This window comes from Vidua macroura, chromosome 4 (genome assembly GCF_024509145.1).
Source record: "Vidua macroura isolate BioBank_ID:100142 chromosome 4, ASM2450914v1, whole genome shotgun sequence".
NCBI lineage: Eukaryota > Metazoa > Chordata > Aves > Passeriformes > Viduidae > Vidua > Vidua macroura.
In genome coordinates this window covers 11583211-11603972 of record NC_071574.1, presented here as the reverse complement: position 1 = coordinate 11603972, position 20762 = coordinate 11583211, and the positions used below count along the sequence as shown (strand labels likewise).

The 20762-nt window shown below is 39.4% G+C and overlaps 1 protein-coding gene and 1 long non-coding RNA gene across 2 annotated transcripts; both read left to right on the top strand.

Annotated features, from left to right (window-relative positions):
* The first annotated feature begins 754 nt into the window (after positions 1–754).
* LOC128806293 (uncharacterized) lies at positions 755–3526 on the top strand. Its single transcript, XM_053975724.1, has 2 exons — positions 755–899; positions 998–3526. The coding sequence occupies exon 2, from the start codon at positions 1019–1021 to the stop codon at positions 3083–3085; it is 2067 nt and encodes a 688-aa protein (XP_053831699.1). The 5' UTR covers positions 755–899; positions 998–1018; the 3' UTR covers positions 3086–3526.
* A 4017-nt stretch (positions 3527–7543) lies between these two features.
* LOC128806503 (uncharacterized) lies at positions 7544–19928 on the top strand. The gene is made up of 3 exons (XR_008436846.1): positions 7544–7715; positions 9070–9167; positions 19859–19928. It is a non-coding gene; the product is annotated as an uncharacterized LOC128806503 (long non-coding RNA).
* The last annotated feature ends 834 nt before the right edge of the window (positions 19929–20762 follow it).

The following is a 20762-nucleotide window of genomic DNA, read 5'->3' as shown; positions in this document are numbered from 1 at the left end:
TTCTTAGGTGGATCTTTTCAGTATTTTAGTAACACTCTCTCCCTCACACAAACTGGCTCAACTGGAAAAGCCCCACCCCAGGAAGGCCACATCCACGGGACATTCCCGTGAGGGGCAGCTGAGGAGGTGCCATAACCCATCAAACAGCCCCAGAGCGCTCCCCAGACTCATGGCTGAGGCCTTCAGCAGAGCACTGCTCCTGATGCAAAGGGATGCAACAGATCCAGAGGCTGCTGCAAGAGACTGTGCCAAACTTGCTCCCTCCAGGGGAGATACCTGGGCATTCCCACCCAGCCCAGGTGTGCACCAACCCACTGAGCTCCATGTTTGCGGGGACCCTCAGCACCAAGATCTGATGGAGAGCATCCACAAGACACCATTGGGACCCACAGAGTGGTGAGGTTTTCTACTAAATCTGTCTCTGTCACTCCCTGTCTCCCCCCCCCCCCCCTTTTCTATTTCTATTTTTTCTCTCTCTGTCATTCTCTCTCATTTCTTGTTGAATAAAACCCATACTGTTGACTTTGGCGTATGGTCTCATTTGCACCCTAATTCGGGCAGAGGCGTTCCTGATCATTTTAATAAGTGGATCATAACAAGGGGCAAGAAGCCCACCAGTCCAGGGGCTGCTCCCTGCCACTTCCAGTGGCTTTGGCTGCTGAAGGGCTGCCGGGTATGGCCCTTTGTGACACAGGCACGTTGTGCCAGGCCCCTGGGTGATGTGGGGCATTGTGGTGCCCAGGGGCCCTTGTGACATGGCAGATCCATGCCCTGCAGGGGGTGTATAAGGGGCACAGGGCCCTGCTCTGCCCAGTGCCAGGAGAGCCGCTCGCTCAGGAGGAAGCAGCTCCCGGGATCCCACTCTGTGCTCCAGGAGATCAGACACGGAGGAGGACAAGGTGAGCCCCAACTCCAGGCACCCAGCCCTTGTCCGGCGGGCTGGAAGGCCAGGCCTTCCACGGGCAGTGGCTCAGGCCTGCCCCCGTCGGACTCCTAGGAGGAGGGAGCCTTTGCCAATATGGAGGAAGAGTGGGAATGCGACATGGATCAAGAGCTCTCCCAGTGGGGAGAGGTTACCAGCCAAGACCTTTGCCTTTGGGAAGAGGTGACAGTCCAAGAGTTTTACCAACAGCAAGAAGCTTTCCCATGTGGAGTTGTGAGACACCAGGAGTGGCATCAGTGTGAGGTAGGTGTGAGAGTCCAATGGGGAGATGGCACACAGCAAGAGCTGGAGATGTTCCACTGGGAAGAAAGTGTGACGGTCCAGGACCTCTCCCAATGGGACACAGAGGATGAGACATACCAAGAGCTGTCCCAGTTGGAAGAAGATCTGACATACCAAGAGCTGTCCCTTTGGGAAGGGGAGGGACACCAGGAAATATCTCCTTTGGAAAAAGATTTTCAAAGCCCTATGCACATGTACCAATGGGAAAAAGAAAAGAGAGAGCCAGAGTTCTCCCAAGTGGGAGACAGCAGTGAAAAGGAGGTATGCCAAGGAAAAGACTACAGTCTCCAAAAGCTGGCCCAATGGGAAAAAGATAGCAGTGACCAAAAGCTATCCCAAAGGAAAGAAAGTGTCAGCAGCCAGGGCCTGTCTCAATGGGGAGAAAGTGCCAGGTACAAGATCTATGACAAACCCTTACACCCAGAGAAGGACAAGGACACCCAGACTTGTGCCCAGCAGGGGCCCAGCTCTCCCAGCAGCGTGGGCACCCAGGTGGCAGCAGAGGCAGCCTGTGAGCTGCCCAGTGCCTCTCCTGCCCTGGGGAGTCCCACCGAGGACGAGCTGGCAGCTGCTGCTGCTCCAGCTGGAGCTGCTGAGAAGCTGGAGGAGCCCCTGGAGCCTCTGGCTCCCAAGATGGAAAAGGCACCAGGTTCTCCTGCTCGCAGTGGGGAGCTTGAGCTTTCCCAGGGCGACAGTGAAGAAGGCCCAGAGCTGTCCCAAGGAGAAATGGGAAAATACCAAAAAGAGTCCCAAAGGGAAGCCTGCATTGAGCAGAAGGTCTCCCTAGAAGAATCTGGAAGCTACCAGGAAGGGTCCCAAGGGGAAGCCAGAACTGAACGAGTGCTTTCCCAAGTAGAATCTGGAAGCCACCAGGAAGGGTCCCAAGGGGAAGACAGCACTGAGCAGGGGCTGTCCCCAGCAGAATCCAGCAGCCACCACAAAGGGTCCCAAGGGGAAGACAGCACTGAGCAGGAGCTGTCCCAGGGAGAGTCTAGTAGCCACCAAAAAGTGTCCGAATCTATTGAAAAAAGGCTCTCCCAAGGAGATACCAGTAGTTACTTTGACCTTTACTTTGACCTTTCTGACTGGGATGAATGCAGCAAAGAAGAGCTGTCCCAAGGAGACAGAGATAGCTACGAAGACTTTTCAGACTGGGAAGAATACCCTGAGCAAGGACATTCCCAAGGAGAAACTAGTAGCTTCCTATATCCGTCTGACTGGGAAGAATACAGCGAGACGGAGCTGTCCTATGGAGATGTCGAGAACTACCAGGAACCATCAGACTGGGAAGAGTCTGTTAGCCTAGAGTTTTCTGAAGAGGAAGACTCCAGTAGCCATGTGGCTAGCAGCAGTGATAAGACATCCTCTGGGAAGTCCAGCTGGGAGAGTGACAGTGACCAAGACCTTGTGCAGGACAGCTGGGAAGAGAACACCAGGGCCAAGCCCTTGCTGCAAGAGGATGATGAGTGGGATGAGAGAAGCGTCCTCGAGCTGCGTGAAGATGAAGACAGAGAAGGAAGAGCGGCAGGTTTGACAGGAGATGGGTTTCCCTTGCCAGTCCCTTGCAAGGCTTGGGCTGAGTATGGGGCATCTGGGCTGTGCCTGGGAGGGCCAGTCTGTGCCTTATCTCCCCATTTGGAAGCCCCAGCCCCCAGAGGACACACGACCTCTCCTGCCTTCCAGGAGCAGGTGCCAGGGGCCGGGACACAGAGCCCAATGCATGCCCCAGGCAGCCACCCCAGCCCCTCAGCTCCCCAGCCAGGACCCCGAGTCCCCCACAAGAAACATCCCTCCAACCTCAGGTGGGCACTGCACAGCCTGTTCCACTGCCCCTGTCTGGCGCCACAGACAGAGGATTAGTGCCCACTGCCAACCCAGGGCCCGCAGATGGCAGCTGGCCCACAGCCTGCCCCACGTCCTGAGGGAGCCACACAGGCTGCCTTTACCTGGACATAATGCTGTAGCCTCAGCAGTGCCCATGTCCTAGGGTGATAGCATGGTGCTTGTATCCCAAATCGTGTGTTCTGTTTATGCCTGATATTATGTTCTGTGCCTTCAGGACTGACTCTGAAAGTGAAGGATTGTTTTGTCTTGTTATCAGCCGGCTCACCTCCCCCCATGGTCTGTGTCTAGGAGAGGCTTGGCTGGCTTGGCTTGCTTGCTTGCTGGCTTGCTTGCTTTTGCTTTTGCTTTTGCTTATTAGTTAGTTTAGCTAGGCAGTCCAATTTTTACCCTGGACTGTTTCTTTTTCCCTTCCCTTTCCCTTTCCTGAATATCATCTGAACCTGCTCTGGACCTGGACCTGGGGAACATCAAGAAATACTGAGAGTCTGCATTTTGTGACCTGCAGCAGCCATCCCCAGCGCCGGAGACTGATAGCTGGGCGACCACTCCCAGGAGAGACTTTCTGAATTTGTCATCTCTTCAGAGCGGTGAAAGGGTTTTGTCATCTGGTGTTGTTTTTTTGTATTGGGGGGTGTTTCGCTTGTTAAATAAACAGGTTTTTTCCATTTCTCTCTGAGGAAATCCTTCCCGAACCAGGTGGGGGAGGGGCCGTGGGGGGTTTGCTTTCTGGGGGCTCCTTCCGGAGGTCCTGTCCCAAATTTTGGCCTAAACTAGGACAGCCCGGCTGCTGTGGAGCATCCCAAGTGGGTGTCCCCAAGACCAAAGATTTCCCATGTGGCCAACCCCAAACCAGCACCCGTAGGGGACACTTGGTGCCAGGTGGCTCAGCAGTGAATGCCAAACAATCATCAAGGTGACAAGAGATCTGGAAAATCTTCCAGTCTCACTGTCAGCCTGGCACCACCTCAATCACCCTGAAACCATGTCCCCAAGTGCCACATCCAGATGACTCGAGCACTTCCAGAGACAGCGACTCCACCACCTCCCAGAAAAACTTCTTCCAATGCCTGAATTCTTCCAATTCTCCTCCAGGGAAAAATTGTTTCTACTATTTCATCAGAAATATGAATTGATATGTTGTGATATAGCTTGTAGCTTTTACACAGAAAAAGTGTCTTTTTCCCTTCTCTATGGAAAAGCCATGCAATATGATGGAGCAACTTGTGGTAGTTGTCATGATCACTCTGATTCTTGGAGAAAGATGAGAGTAGATGACGCTGCAACACCATCTCTTCCAAGATAATGAAAAAGAAGATAGAAAATTCCTCTCTCCTGTCCTCATAGTCTTAATGCCTCCTTTTTTTTTTTTTTTTTTAAGTGATAACTGTACTAAAGTTGCATCCTCATCTGAAACTTACTCTAACTGAGCCCAAGAGCATTTTTTGTCAATTTCCTTAAAATAGTATTTTGCTAGCCTTTTGGATTTAGATTTTTAGGAATATTTGGATAGGCACACAATTCAAAATTTTCATATTCTGAAATCTTTTCCTTTCTCAGCTTTAACTTTTGACTAGTGGGACAGGAACAAAAGAGAAGGAGAAAGCGTACTTTTAATTTTAAGGAAGCTGTTGTTGTCAGTTAAATTTAACCTAGATTTCAGATTTTTTTTTTTAATTGGATAGGCTCAGGCCAAGGTAAATTAAAGTTGAAGTGTCCCTTTGTGATCTGATGAAAGTTAGCAAGGCTTTGAATAGTTTAATGCTTTTAGTACTTTTAAACTGAGATGATGCTTTCCTTGGTTTGTTTTCTTTTTCCGTTGCCTTCACCCTCTTCTTCTGTTATAGCACCCCTAAGCTACAGTTTCATCTTTAGGAGTCTCCATCTTTCTGTAAAGACAAAAACCTGAATATTATGATCATTAAAAATCCCATTGCAGTTTTTTTCCTATGAGTAGATGTGCTACCCTTGGAGTTCAGTCTTAATTTCAGTTTAAGTAATTTGAGTTGGTCCTTCTGCAATGGATCTACTGTGTATTTCAAGTGTGGTACTTTGTAGCCAGCACCTCATGAAGCAAATTGAGAGATCCCATTGGTGCTCGTTTCCCCAGGTTCTGACACAGCATTCCAAAGCTCATCCCTGGCAAGCCTGGTGTTTTCCTCTCCCCCTTCTAAGCAACTAAAAGCTCTATTAATGAGCCCTGCTAGTTCCTGTGCTAGAACTCTTGTTCCCCTCTGAGATTGGGGCATCCCATCAAGTGGCAGTAGACAAGATGTTGAATAGATCATCCCATGGTCAAAAAATCCAAAATTTTTCTCATTACACCAGCCTTGAAGCCACTCACTAACCTGATGGATCTGCCTATTTCTATCTATATTATTCCTTGTAACTGGAAGGATTGAGGAAATCATTGCCTGTGCTCCCAATCCTTCAACCAATTGTCCCAAGGCCCTGAAGCCTCTTTTGATTGGCTTCAGACTTCTTGTTGTAATTTCATCACTACCAGTTTGAACAACCAGTAGCAGATAGTATTCAGAGGGCCTTAGTAGACTGGAGAGTTTTCTAGTAATGTCCCTTATCCAGGCCCCTGGAAGACAGCAGACTTCCCTGTTAGCTGGGTCTGGTCATAGCTCTAAGTTTCAAATGGATATTTGCTTGAATTTTTCATTTAGGGAATGATAACAGGTAGATTCCTTCTGTGTTTAATTTGGCTGAATTAGGCCCTCCGTTAAAATGAGAAATCTACATTTCAAGAGAGGACATCATTGTAGGAAGGAACTATTAAATGTATGGACAATTATGATCCTGCTCTTCCATAGGTACCCCATTCACACAGCAGAAGATCCTAATAGGGAATGAGTGGTGTATTTCTGGGTGAGCATCTTATGGCGATTTAGTATTAAAACTGATTCTTAATTATTTCTGAAGTGAAGCAAGTTGTTTTCAGGAAATGTCAAAAATTCTGAGATGTTGGAGTTTGGAGAGATAGCAGTTGTGTTGCAGCACAGAAGCTTTACGTGACCCACAGTTCATGTGGTTAATATCTGTTTTGCAGCAGGCTAGGGACAGGAGTTAGGAGTTTTCATTTGAACTGGTGTTGGCTGAGTATACAGGATCTTGAAAGGGGTTTCAGACACCATATTCTCTCATATCTCTGACTTCAGGCAGTTGACAAAGTTTGCCTGTCACTGTAGAAGAGATGTCAAAACAATCCAGTAAGAGACTGAAATCCTAGAATAAGCTGGATTTTTAAATCTATTATTAAAAGACATTTGTTATTAAAGTTACATGACAGAGACCCAAATAAAATGAGTTTAATAGGGATTATTTGAATGTTTTTCTTCTTTGCTATATCTTTGACTGTTGCAACTCCTTGCAGTCCAGCAAAACTCAATTGCCATTACTATGTTTGACGTAATTTTATTCACAATAATACACAGACTATTGAAAAATATTTTATCCATATGTGTTCCTTGAATTGAGGCCAGAACACTGGGAAAAGTGGTTATTGCTCTCTCTTTGAGATTAGACAGCCTCTGATCTCCCAACCCAGAACATAAAGACTTGCAGATATGGAAGGAGACCTTGGTCTAAGCTGCAGCCATCAGGACCTCCAGCAATGAGATTACTTCTTTTCCACCCAGCTGGAGAGTTCAGAATGAGCCAGGTTCCTTCTCACGACTATTCCATAGCCCGAGGCAACAGACAAAGGGCTGAAATGACAGGGACTTGAGCCAGAGGGCTTCAGTCACCGATTAGCTCATTTCACATCAGCCATGTGGCTTTTAGACAGAAGTCTGGAGCCAAGTATCTCCAAATTACATGAAGTAAATTGCTTCATAGCTTGTTACTAAAATTCCAAAAAGCCAAAGTTTTTGGCTGCTGTATGATATTTAATTAAACTCCATGCGTCTGACAGCTTCTCTGTGTGATGTAGCTCATAGCAAATGCTTAGATGGAAGTTGATTTCAATTTATGGTAAGGGATAAAAATCCAAAAAGTTGAAACTGTGTTGTTTTATTGCAGGGAAAAAGAGATTCTTTTTTGCTATATAGAAGATTGAATAAAATCTGAAACCAACTTGCATTTTTTGCAGCAAGAGAATAAAAGAACAGAAATAGCTATGTTGTGATTCTAGGCATGACTCACACATTTGAACTCGGTACAAGTATCTCTTCAATCAGACATCTTCCACATCTTTGTTTCCCTCAGCAGACTTTAAGAAACAATTTCTTATTCATGATCCTAATAGCTACCTACCTGCTGGACAAAACACTGAACAAAATGACAATTTCCATCTCAGAGGGTAGATAGTCCCTGTAAGGAAAAAAAAAAAAAAAAAAAAAAAAAAATTAGAGGAAAGAAAGAAAGAAAGAAAGAAGAAAGCAAGAAAGCAAGAAAGCAAGAAAGCAAGAAAGAAAGAAAGAAAGAAAGAAAGAAAGAAAGAATAATTGCCTGCTTTTGGTCAGCAAATTAAGCTGTAGAGTTAATGGCATACATCCCAGAAAAAGTAATGGGTTAAGAAATATTTTTGAAGATGCCTGTAAGGAATTTCTGTTCCATGCTAGTTTAACACAGAAGTCAACATTAATATTAATGTGAGAAAATTTAAAATGTTGATGTGAGAGGCTGGCATTGTGAAGATGAGGTAAGTTAATGTGGTCTCCTATGTGTGTGGAAGATAATTGTGTGTGTGGGAAGGGTATGGCAAGGAAAACACTGGTTGCAAATAGTGACTCAGAAGATATTCCTAAACTTTGATGTTATAGAAAGGGAAAGTGTGTAGTGCCTCCAAGGAAATGGTTTATATTAAGATATGCTCTTTTGCCATGACTAATAGGCAGAAATTATTATTAAGTAATATTTTATGCAAAGGTAAAGTTCTGTGTAACTTGTAATATGAGACATCTCACTCTTGTGTGCAATCTGTAGGAGGTTGAGTAGCTGATTAAGACTGGAGACTGTTGCAGTCTCTTCCCAGTTTTTAATTTTTCCTATATATTTGGATTTCCAATTTCAGGCATGGGGAAAACAATGCTTCATGAAATACAAGGTCTTTGTGCATGTGATTGAGAGTACTGTGAACATCACAAATTAAAACATAAATTGCATCTCACAATGACAGTATTTTCTTATTTTTCTTTTTATCCTAAAGCACAGGCTCACAAACACTATTAAATAAAATACATTTAACTTCAAGTTACTTATGCAAGTTGAAATATGTTCTCTAAAGAGGGTCACAGAAACACAAACTGACAGAATTTCATGTCTTGCTGACTATCTCAAACCATTACTTCAAGTGTGAATGTGTATTTGTCATTCACTGACAAGGCAGATAGCATCAAGTATATTTTTTCTAAAAAAAACCCAAACAAACAAACAAACAAAATCAAAACAGAAAGAAAATATGTTTAATGACAGGTTTATTGATGTGTCATAACTCTACATTAGGAACTTGCAAAGAGCAGAGCATGTCGAATTGTCCCACAGATAAGAAATATTAAATGCAGCCACCCACCTATGCTAATGTGTTATATAGAGATGGGATAACAAATCTTTGTTGTCAGTGGCTCTTGCAGAAGTTTAGTTTTGAAAACAAAAAGTCAGGTGAATAATAGTGTAATGTGTTGATAGAGCAAGAAAGACTTTTTCGTTTTCTGCTGGTCTAGCACAAACTTCAATGATATTTCAGAAACAGCATAATGGCTCTTTGCTCCTCTATTTCTCCTTGAATAGAGCAGGATTAGGGAGTGTTTAAATGAAAAGAAACTTCTCAGTTTTTCAGTTTATTTTTCAAAAGAGTCATGCATAAAAATGTCATGGCAAAGAGAATGGGAGAATTATATAAGGACTGTTAGAAAAAGCAGTTTCATCTTTGGAAATATTAAAATTTTGCATTTATTATTATACATGTGCGTGTATGTAGAAAAATTATGCGAGCTCCTTTTGTACTTGAATTTTTAAAAATTGATTTATTTTAATTTTGATCCTACACACAACAGGTAGAAATCAGAAATTTTTAACATGAGAGCGAGACAGCAAAGCAAAGAATGAAGTTCTTTGATTTCTGGAGGCAAAAAAAGAGTTGACTATAGAAAAGGTAAAGTCTAAAAGTGTAATAGTAAGACACTACCTTAAGGTAAGAAGATGAGCAAATGAGGAAACCCATTCTTATTGTGCCTTTGTAAAGCACTTCTTTATGATTTTGAAGAAAACTCCTTTATTATCTGAGTGTTTTTCATTTTTTTACAAGTAAAACACTTCTTGGATATTCAAGTGCTCTTGGACAACCCTGTAGTAAAAAATATCTAGAATATTTGGAACATGCTAAGTGCTTAATGCAGCTACTATTCCTTACTAATAAGATACTAAACACCAAAACCCTCCAATTAATCAAATAACACATCCCCAAACAAAGAACAACAACAACAAAACCCCTCTCAAATTCTTGTTAAAACCCCAGCAATTCTTGTTAACACAAGGTAGTGCTGCTTGCTGTCAGCAAGTTTTATTTTGTGGTGGGTTTTTTTGGTGTTTCCTTGTTTGTTTGTTTGTTTGTTTGTTTGGGGGTTTTTTTTGTTATGTTTTTGTTTTTTGGTTGGTTGGTTGGTTGGTTGGTTGGATGTTTTTTACATAGTTTTCTTGTGGTCCTTTGCTGGGCAGGAATACAAATAACATCTCATTGTAATGGAAGTTCCAGAGACTTTAGGAGGTCTTACATTGTGGATAAAAATATTTATGTCAGTTCCATAAGCAAGTAAATCAAGGAGCATAAAAGTGAATTTACATGCTAAAAGTTGCAAAGCAGGTCAATAATGGATTAAAGCCTCCTGTGTCATGTACTGAACTCATTATGAGAGATATTTTACTTAGAATTCGTCATTAAGCCATTAAAATCAAAACCTAAAGGAAGTATTTAGTTTTTTAACAGATTTTTTCCATCTTCAGCTCAAGATGGGTCCATCTGCACAGTGTGTCCTATGTCAAATTGCTTTATTTTGGATGGATGATAATTAGTATGTTTTTCTCTCTTTGCCCTTTCTTCCTTTTGGATCAGTACAGCATTTATTAATTCTAATTAACCTTGCACTAGGATGACAAGTGTAATGAGAATCTTGAATAACATTTAGTGATAACAGAAACACAGAAATGAACTTTTGCTTGCTTGCCAGATGGAGTTTTACCAGTGTCTTACTGCTCTGACTCACAAAACAAATATGTGATTTTACATCTCCTGGGGTATATATATATAGAAAAGTGACATTGATGGTAAATATCACAGGAAAAGCAGGACTGAAGTAATATAGGATTTTTCTTCTTAATATTTAAATGCATTTTAATTCAGACAAGCAAAATAAACTCCAAAAAGCTTCCTCATAATTGTCTTTGTGAGAAAATAATAAGGTGCAGATAAGGAGATTTTCCCCCCTTGTTCTTTTTTTTATGGTATTTTTTACAAGCCATCAAGTCAAGATTGTATTAAAATGGAGTGTTTTACTATGTGTGAACAATTACAAATACAATAACATTCTAGGTGTAATTTTCTTGATCAAGTTTATAGATGATCAGTCTAAGAAATCTATTTTACATACTATATTTTTATGTGTATAGATATAGATATATATATATGTGCAGAAACACTCCTGTACTGTTTTGGAATATATGAATATTTGTCACCCCAAGCTTCTTCATCAGTGCACATGCTTTAGGGCAAACGGGGCTATTTTGTTTTCACAGGTTAGAATTGTGTGAAGCTACACTGAAAGAAGCCAATGTTGATAATGAAGTGCTCATACCTGCAGTGACAAGTGCTGCAACAATAACATCTCTGCCAGGGGTTTCTTTCTTTACCAGGCATTTCCTGAACAATTAATTCACTGCAAATGTGCGGAGCATATAGACAAAGCTTTTCATTTGATTGCCATTTATCCTGAAATGGTTTGGCTTGGAAGAGACCTTACAGATCACCAACTTCCCTGACGTGGGCAGGGACATCTTTCACTAGACCAGGTTGCTCAAAGCCCCATCCAATCTGAACACTTCGAGCGATGGGGCATCCACAGCTTCTCTGAGTAAATTGTTGCAGTGCCTTGTCACTTTCTCAGTGAAGAATTTCTACGTAATATTTAGTCTAAACCTGCCCTTTTTCAGTTTAAAGCCATTTTCCCATGCCCTATCACTACATTCCTGTGTAAAATTCCATCCAGCTCTCTCATAGCCCCTTTAGATACTGGATGATACAAAAGAAAGGCAGATGCCTCTTTGCCAGCTGATATTTGTGACACATTTCTTTATTGTGTGGCTCTGCTCTGGTCACACTGTCTGCAGAGAGATTGGTCCCTCTAACACCAAGAAAGCTACAGACAAAAACATAAAAGATTTTTTGCCTTTGTTTTACTGCATTGCAATTCTTCTTCGATAAATACTTCCTATTTAAGAAAGAATTGACCCATTAGGAAAAAAAAATATGAAGAGGGATTTTTTTTAGTAAAATGAATTTTAATAAAAAGTTTTTGTAGTTGCATAAGATGTGATGGAGGCAGTTAAATAGGCATCCAGTGCCTTTCCAGATTCCCCATGGCATGTGTGACTTCTGTATGGTCTGCTACAAAACAGGACCTTAGATTTTTAGAGGTTAAGATAGTGGAGTCTTCAGGGCATTTAAAATGATAACAAATGTTTGCACTTTTGACATCGGATGGCTCAGTGACCCATGTACGTGGTATATTTGTGTTGATTGCATGGCTTGGCTGCAGGTAATACTATTGCAACCTACATTTTACTGAACTGATCTTGGAGCACATCCCCAGGTGAGGAAATTTTATTATATGAATTTTAAAAGTTGGAAACCCTAGGACAAAGTCTCTTTGCAGGCCCCTAGCAGAGTCAGAGATAATTTTAAGTGCTGGTTTAATGCTTCCATCACCCTCTGTGTTGCCTTGTCCCCTGTGAAATGGCTGGTGCCTTCAAGAAATCAGCTGGAAAATTCCAGCCCATAAGGATAATACTCCAGCATATTAGTAACTTGGTCATCTCTCTGTATTTTATGATGCTGTCACATTATTCTAGAGCAATCTATTTAAATCAGACAGCACAGTGTGGACCATGACAAGCCTGAGGCTGGCAATCCATAGCAGCAGATTATTCTTCTGTCCTAGGCAGGAAGAGACTGCTAATCAGTAAGGGAATAGTTCCTGTCCCTTGCCTATCACTCAGATAAATTATTCACCTCTTCTGTCTTCCCATGAGAAATACCTCTTCAGCAATAAAACAAATATTTTGAAGTTTATCTGAAGAACTACCAATATATCTGATTCCAGTTAACCTGCAGAAAGGATATAATTTAGACTGCATCCTCACTTGTGAACTCTTGCTCTAGGTTTTGGTAAGAATTCTGAAAACCAACAATGTAAGAACAAGGCAAGGTATTAAATTATTAAATTCAATATGCATGTATTGTTTTATGTCTGGAGAAAACTATTTTTAAGAGTTGGAATTTTTTGTGAAAGAGTTTTCAAAGGTTCATTTCAATTTCCTTGTGTGGGGTTTTGGTTTTGTTTATGGGAAGGCTATGAAATTTCACACAGTGAGTTTTATCTGTTGATATGTTCTGAAACAAACAGGACTTTTGCCACTGGTTTTAAATGCTTCTGTGCTTACTGACCTACAAAGATTTGCTGAATCTATGTTGCCTTCTTTCTATCAATATATAAAAATATACTAGTATTTTAAAACAAATGCAAACTTTCCAGATCTAATCTATGAACCTTTAAAACTGTAAAACAAAATCTATGATCTGCATTCATTTTGCAGAACTAGAATGACTACAAATGGTGCAAGGCATTGATGAATCAGTCTCTTATTTTCTAATGCTACAAAATATAGTCAGATGCTCTATGTAAATGTGAAGAATGTAAAAGTTTAGTGGGAAAGAAACCCTGTAGGTCTATAAAACATGTAGTAGAATGAATATGAAATTGATACATAGGTCTATTTGTGACCTGGGATATGTATTTTCACATATTTGAATGAAAATTTGTGTCACCAGAAGTTTTTCTAGATTTTTTTAAAAGGATTTAAAATGTCAGGTGCACAAAATACAAAGGTGTGGAGAAATACCTAAATGCCTTTTCTTCATTTCCTATCCTTTACCTTGACACAGAACTTTTGTTTGAGTGTACAATAGCACTTTTAAATTTCTTCTGCTATTAAGCATCATAACAAAGCTTTTCCAGATTTAGCAACACCTCAGCAGCATTTGCTATCTTGTTAAATGCTTTACAGTGAGAAGAGGTGGGTGAGAATAAGACACCTGCTTAGGAGTGAGAAAAAGTGAAAGGCAGGAGGGGTAAAAAAGGAAGTCCTGTGTTGAAAAGGGATTTTACTGAATGTGTGACTGACTTGGAAGACAGAGCTTGTTGTTTTTTTCTAATACCGTGTGATGAACATTACAAAACTGTTTGTGACAGAATTGAAATTCACTGTTATATATTGGACTGCCTTCCATTCTGGTCCATGGCAGGTGGCTCAAACTTCTGATAGACAAGCCACAGGGCCATAAATATTCAGAAGCTCAGGCATATTTGAGAAAAGGAGATAAAGAGGTTTGTGCTTTCTTTAGGGCCTTTATGCAAAAACCATCTATCATGAAAAAGAGCAATTCTAATATTACAGGTTTTCTGTTTCTGGAAGGAAAAAGAAAATATAGAAAGCTGGTATAGATATGCAGTATAGCCTAATTTTAGCTTTTTCCAGTTATAAAATCAAAGACTTACCATGGTCAGTGGTGAAATAAAACTGGATTCTGGTGAAATTGACCATCTTACCAAATCGAAAAAACCCATGCATGCCAACAACTCTATATAATTTTTTATCTTGAAGCAAATATTCTACCTAGCAAAGAGCTTTACTGCTGGCTGTAGATGAAACAGAAGTGGAAGTTATTTTTTTTCCTCCAAAACTAATTGAAATACTGGAATATCACAATAACATTGCACCAGCTGTTGGCAGAAACCAGCGTGAAGTACTTGGGCAATGTTAACTCCTAATGCAAAGATGACATGTAGATTATAATTTAGATTTCTAATTTCCATTGAAAAAAAACCTGATAGGCTGCAATTATGTTATTTCCTTTTAAGTTATATTGTATTTAGGATAATAGAATAGGAATCATTGCCTTTGTACCTACATATATAAAAGTCTGTCATATGAGGAAAAAAAAAGGTATTAGGGAGCTCGCTGCCACTCCCTGCCTGGACTGTGCCACCCCTCAACGGGATCAGAGAAGAGTGTAAATCTCAAGGCATTTACTGTGTTACTTGGATGATTTGGTGGACTGTGCAAGTCAAATATGTCTCTCCTCTCTTGAAGAGATCGCTAAGACTGGCTTTAGAGGGACTTGGACCTTTGAGCCTTCAAATCCTGTCCACTGCACCTGTGCATCCATCCCACCTGTCCACCTATCCATCCATATCCATCCACGGGACTGGATGGACCAGAAGGACTTGGAAGTTGATTTCAAAGTATAGTTTTATGTCTGCACATTAAAAAGTGCAGACTCAAAGAATGTTGGAGAAAAATAGTTGCTGCCCCTCTTTCTCTCACCTTTTATAGTGGAGGAATACAGAATTTTCACCCATCTAACAGTATAATAATTTCAATTTTACAGGAACTTTTTTCTTTTTTTGCCCTTGTAGTGACAAATCCATTACTCATCATAGTCATTCCTACTTGGTCACAGACTCTTTTTACTCCTGCTTCAACTCTAACAAGTCAGCCTACACACAGAGTTGGTTTTTCCTTCACACATCAAAGATGGTAGAAATTCAGAGAATGAATAATTGGCTTCCACAAAGCAATCTCCTTTAGTCACCTGCATCCCCCTATCCCTGTGCAGGATTCTGATGTGTGTCAGGCACCAGGTTTTGTGTAGAATTGCTGTGAAGGAATCTGCAATTCAATATAAAAAACTGTATGAAATGATATAATACAACAGGAGTTTAGAGAGGAATAAGTGTCAGACTGGCAATATAAGTGTGGGATTTTTTTTTTTTTCAAAATTAATAATCTCAGGTGACTATTAGAGTTTTGTACTAAAATGACTCTAATAGACCCTGCTTTGTTTTCTAAATCCCTTTGATTAAATGATTAAGTCTGTTTTAAAGAAGTCTGCCACTAGCAGGTAACAAGTGTTAAATATTTTTACTTCTGAGAGTCAGGTAAATATCCTACCTGATCCTACAGGTTAGGTTTTTGCCCTTAATAACAAATTGTACCCCAAGATGCTGCAGAAGTTTCCTTCAGGCATCAAGGCAAAGGACCTTAGTGGAAGCTTTTCATCCATAGTCTGGAAAGCAATGCAGCATGCTTGGTTTATGAAGGATAATCTGAACTCATGAACACAGAAATGAGTGGAAGATCTCCCCTAAGATCTAAAGACAATGTACAGCTCTCTAGTGAGAGGTTGTGCTTCAGGCACAATTTCCATGACATTCGCAGTATTCAGTCTGAGTTGCTACTGTACAAAAAGAAGATGATGACAGTTGTGAGTTATCATGTGAGGGTGGTCAATACCACTACATTTTATTGCCCACTGTCAAAAGAGGGGCTCGGATGCTCTCTGGAGAACTGATTTTACTCCAGGAGATCAATCGGCTCTCTTTATCTGAAATAAAAGGATATTGCTTGAAAAGTGCCTGAGGCATCACAGACTTCCAAGAGAGAATGGAAAACACAGTTGTTCCACATTCAGTGTGTGCAGTTGCTCTCCAGCTATAAAGTATGAAGAGGGAAAAATATAAAATATATCCACTGTATTCAGTGAGTTCAGCAGGTATTAGGAAACATATTCCATGAATGTTATTACACCACGTCTGGAATGAAATGTACCATAGCTGTGACTGTGAGATCAGAAACTCAAACAGCTGCAAACCCTCATCAGTCAGCAGTAATGGTTAGCAAAGTAAAGAAATCTAGGGTTAGGATTTTTATTAAATTGATATTGATGGTATTATAATGCTATTTGTAACCTAGGCTGCCTCTGGAACACAGCTTTCAGCTCTATTTATGTTATTCCAAAAAAGACTATAGGGAAAATAGAAGGGGTTCAGAGACTGGCAATAAGAATGCTTAGAGAAGTGGAAAAACTACCATATGAAGTAAGATTGAAAAGACAGCAGCACTTTACTTCAGAATAGAGATGAACAAGATGAGACGTGAAAAATAACCAAGTAAAAAAGGCTGTGTGTAGAAATGAATTTAGAGAGAAACTAGTGCAGGCTTCCTACTTAACTTCTGACATAATACCAGAGGAAGGAAGTATTCAGAGAATTGAAAGACAGCAAATCTTAAAATCAAGAGAAGGAATTATTTTTTTCAGCCAATAATAAGCTAACAAAAGTCATTGCCACAATATATTACTGGAGTCATGAGCTCAGTTGGATTAGAAAAGGAAAAGGATGTTTCTACAGGTTACAACAATGGTCAGAGTTACTAGGGTTTTAAAAATAATCAGGGATCTAGAAATGATATAACTTCTCATGCTTCAGGCAAAAGACAATGATAGGAGCTAAGAATATTATTTTTTATAGGAAGCATACCTTTTAACTCTTCACTGTGAAGGTTCTTTAATTTTACCCTGGAGTGTCAGAGGCCACCTTCTGGGAGGCAGGCGGTCAAGAAGGGTGTCTGGTGTTTCCTAAAAATACTTTTAAAGCTTAGTTTCAAAAGGGGATATTGGAAAATACTTGTTCTGCTGTCTGAACTACTTGTCTGGAATGCTCAAAAATATATTTTATTATTTTGTATTCCCAGAGCCAACACAAAAGAATTTTATTTATCTATCTATATATAGACTTATAGATATGTATATTTATATATATACACTTATATATATATACATATACACTTATTTTTAATCTAGTTGAAGCAAAACCAGATATGGGTATAACAAGAGTGTATACCCAAGAAAATGGTTGGTATGGGTATCAAATGCCTAAGAATACTCTAAAGTAAATCAACAAAAATTGGAAAGCAACATTTTAGATTATGTTTTGGTTTTAATACTTTGTGTCTTATGTGTTCCCAACGAGCGGGTGCTTTGTTCCTTATCCTCTCCTAACTTCGTAATATTTTGATCCTTGTCACAATGCCCTGATTGAAAGGAGCCTGTGTGATTATTCTGGTTTTACATCACATGTGTCTTTGCAGCTTCAAAGGTTTCAGACTTTGATTGGATAAGGAAGTGATACATTTGCCACCCACATCCGTTATTTAAAACCAATTATAACAAGAAAAACTCCCCAACAAATACTTATTACATTAAGAAACTAGATTTTATTCCAAGCTACACAAAAATTTTCTGCAAGTACAGGGACTTAATTATTTATATAACTTTGGATAGCTTGGTCATCAAGAAGATGAAGATTTGAAGGCAGAAGTTAACATAGCAGGTATATGAAAACCAGTAGCATTTATACTTTAGCCTCCTATGAACATTATCTTACTGAAGACCTATCTCTATAGCTGTACATATATTATGAGTGAATTTATAATGTTTTAGCAACTCAGGACTGTAACTCCTGTGGTTTTCAGAGCTATTTAATTTCTCCTGTCACAGAATAGAATCTTATGCGGGAATCTGTAGAACAATATGTCTTCACTCAGAAAGAGTTAGCACAAAGCAATCAAGACTGTGTAGTTCAATGAGTCAAATAAATAATCAGAATATCAAAACTGCTGAATCTGATAACCCAGATGTTCAGTTAGTACTCTCCTGATTACTTTATTCCTTTACCAGATTAGAAGCACTGCCGGATTTACCCCTTAATCTTCATGAAGGCTCCCTCCCAGAGGACTGGCTTTTAAGTCAAAATTTATTTTCTCAAATTCCCTCCTTTATTTGAGGGGGGGTCTTATGATAACAGTAGAAGAAAACACCTCACTAACTAAACAAAAGCTGCCTTTGATCTTGGTTTTAAAGGCAAGCAGATATGTCCCTTCTTAATTCTTATAGACAAGGTCATTATGCCCTGAGTCCCTATTCCTACAAAGTAATCTTCTTCACTATTTTAGGACTAATTAGTGTTTTAAATTAAGGTTCTTCATAGTTCCTTTAATAGCACTGGTTACTGAGCCACCTATTAGGAAGACTGTTAACCTAGCAGATAAAGAGTGAAAATTTCATTAATGCTGTTGCTAACTAACTGATTTTCATTAATAACAGGGAAAAGGCTGGTTTAGCATTCCAGTTAGTGCATTATTGATACTAATTCTTTGTCTTAATTAAAGCACAACTCTGTTTACTGCAAAATACTTTAAGTCATGGGAGAGCTCTCTTCTTCACCATAAAGGATGGTTTTCTTTGGGTGTTAGCTGAAACACAGCAGTCACTGGCACTTACTTTGACATGAGGCCGCTGGTCTGAAGTAGGTGTGTTTTGTAATGAATATATTTCAAATCATAAGCCCTTGTTTCTTTGGGAGCCAATTTTTTAAACTTGTTAAGTTATAGCACCTCAGGAACCTGATTTCTGATTATCAGAGCACCTCTTGATGATAGTTCCTCCTAGAATACCCCAAAAGATCTTCTATTCTGTCCCTCTTTGCTCCAGATGGGACACTGAAAGTTCTTAAGATTACAAATATTTTAGCATAAGAGCAGCAAATTAAAAATAACATCTCTAACAGCTTGTGCTAAGTATCGAAAGAGGGACATTGCAAATATAAAAACACCCCAAACTACCAGAGAACTATTTATATTTTATGTTATTATTGAAAGTTAAAAGTAGTGCAAACAATACAACTTTTATTCTGCAAGTAATCATGCAAAATTTAGTGGCTTGCACTATGTATACAAGTGGACTTTTGATGGAATCACAAAGCCAAATCCTGGTTCAAGCTCTGAACCATGAAGGAAAATAAAAATTGCACATGCTAGTGAGCTCCTTTGTGTGCTTCCATCATTTCAGATCTCATCAGTGGCCTTTTTTTAACACTGAAGTCTATTAGTTTACTTTGTTTCTATTCAATTCATGGTACACATTTGAGCTCTGTTTAGACGTAACAAAGATGTATTCTTATGTTTAATAATTTATAATCTATTATTTTCTAGCCCTCTCCTTTATTAAAATAAATTCCTCACAGCCATTTTTCATGAATTATCATTTTTTGCATGTTGTTTCGAAATTCTATTGTCAATCTATCCCTGATGGAAAATTATAAATAGTTAGAAAATGATTGGCAGCATGCTTAAGCATCACCTACCTTCTCCATTAATTAAATAGCTTGGTTCTGACCTGTTTTTCTTTGGTTAGAACAGCAGGGTGGCTTCAGAACAAAAAATAATGAACTTCAAACCATTGCACCTGAACAGTACAGACAGCTAAAGCCACAACTTGGGACTGAAAATTAACTGTATTATGTCTGTGCATCTTTTCCTGGAATAAAAATTAGAAAAAAAGGTTTAGGTTAAGTCCTAGTTTTTGTTATAGTTTTTGGGTATCTTTGTGTTTTATTTTGGGTTTTTTTTTGTTTTGTGTTTTTAAAGAATTCCAAGTCCATGGACTGTGGTTTTGCTGGCTATGCTATCAATATTGAAGGATTAGCAGAAAAGGCAAGGCAAAGCAGCATTTCCCAGTTTAAAATGAAAAATGCAGCTGAGCAAAGTGTTCATTAATATTGCTATAGAATCTGCATTATTTAAGAGAATGTTCCTAAAAACAATTGTGCTAATGTACATAAAAAAAATATTTTGTGGCAATTTTTATAAGACTCTAATATTCACCTTTACTAGTGAACCTGTGAACACTGGGAGTCAGTCCTGGATCAACCATTATTTCTCACTGGTATGCAATAGCTGGTAAGTACAAAATATATCAGGCCAACATATTCTATGTCAAAAGATGATTTTACTCATTTTGTTCCTGATTTACAATTAAATAATTTATTCTCCTTGTTTACTGAGAGCACACACTATGCCATCCAGAAGTAAATTAATTCAATTCGTTTGATGTTAGAATAATTCAGATTTCTTGCAATTTTCTTGCTTGCATCCTGCTTGCTTAAGTGCTCTTTTGAAGCTTAATGGAGACACTTTGCCATTTTAATTACTAATATCTAATCATGTTTTATTCACATGCAGAATTTTTTCTCAGTAAATGTTTCTCTACTTAGTAAATAATATAATTAATTTACTAATAAGTGGATCTAGAAATGGAGGCAAATTTTCTTTCCTTGTTACTTAAAATCCCATTTCCAGCCCCCATTCCATGTACATCTTTTGTTTTCCACCACTGAAATTTGTGAATTATTTTCAACTTTTCCGAAATGTTGTATGTGCTAGCAAAATGAGACAACAGGAAAAATATTATTGAAAAATATATTTGATACAGCAGTTGTTAATGTGTGAGTGAGACTGAGATAGCAAGATTACAAATAAATATATTTTAGCCTCAACTGAAGTGGATGATTACATATATTTATTGTCTAAAGCATCTAATAAATATCTAATTAATCCCCTAAAGAGTTTTTTCATTGTAGGTAAAAATTGTCTGGTTTCACAAGAGGAGAGACAGGAACATGGGGATTATACGACTCATTGAAGGTCAGGCACAGAGCCTGTGTCAGAGCCAGCAGCGCAAGGCTTTATTTCCTAATCCATTATCACCATCACGAGACTAGCTTCTCTTCATCACTAC

Bases quoted from the DNA above. Each gene is read 5' to 3' on its own strand.
- LOC128806293 (XM_053975724.1), top strand. From the start codon at position 1,019: ATGGAGGAAGAGTGGGAATGCGACATGGATCAAGAGCTCTCCCAGTGG.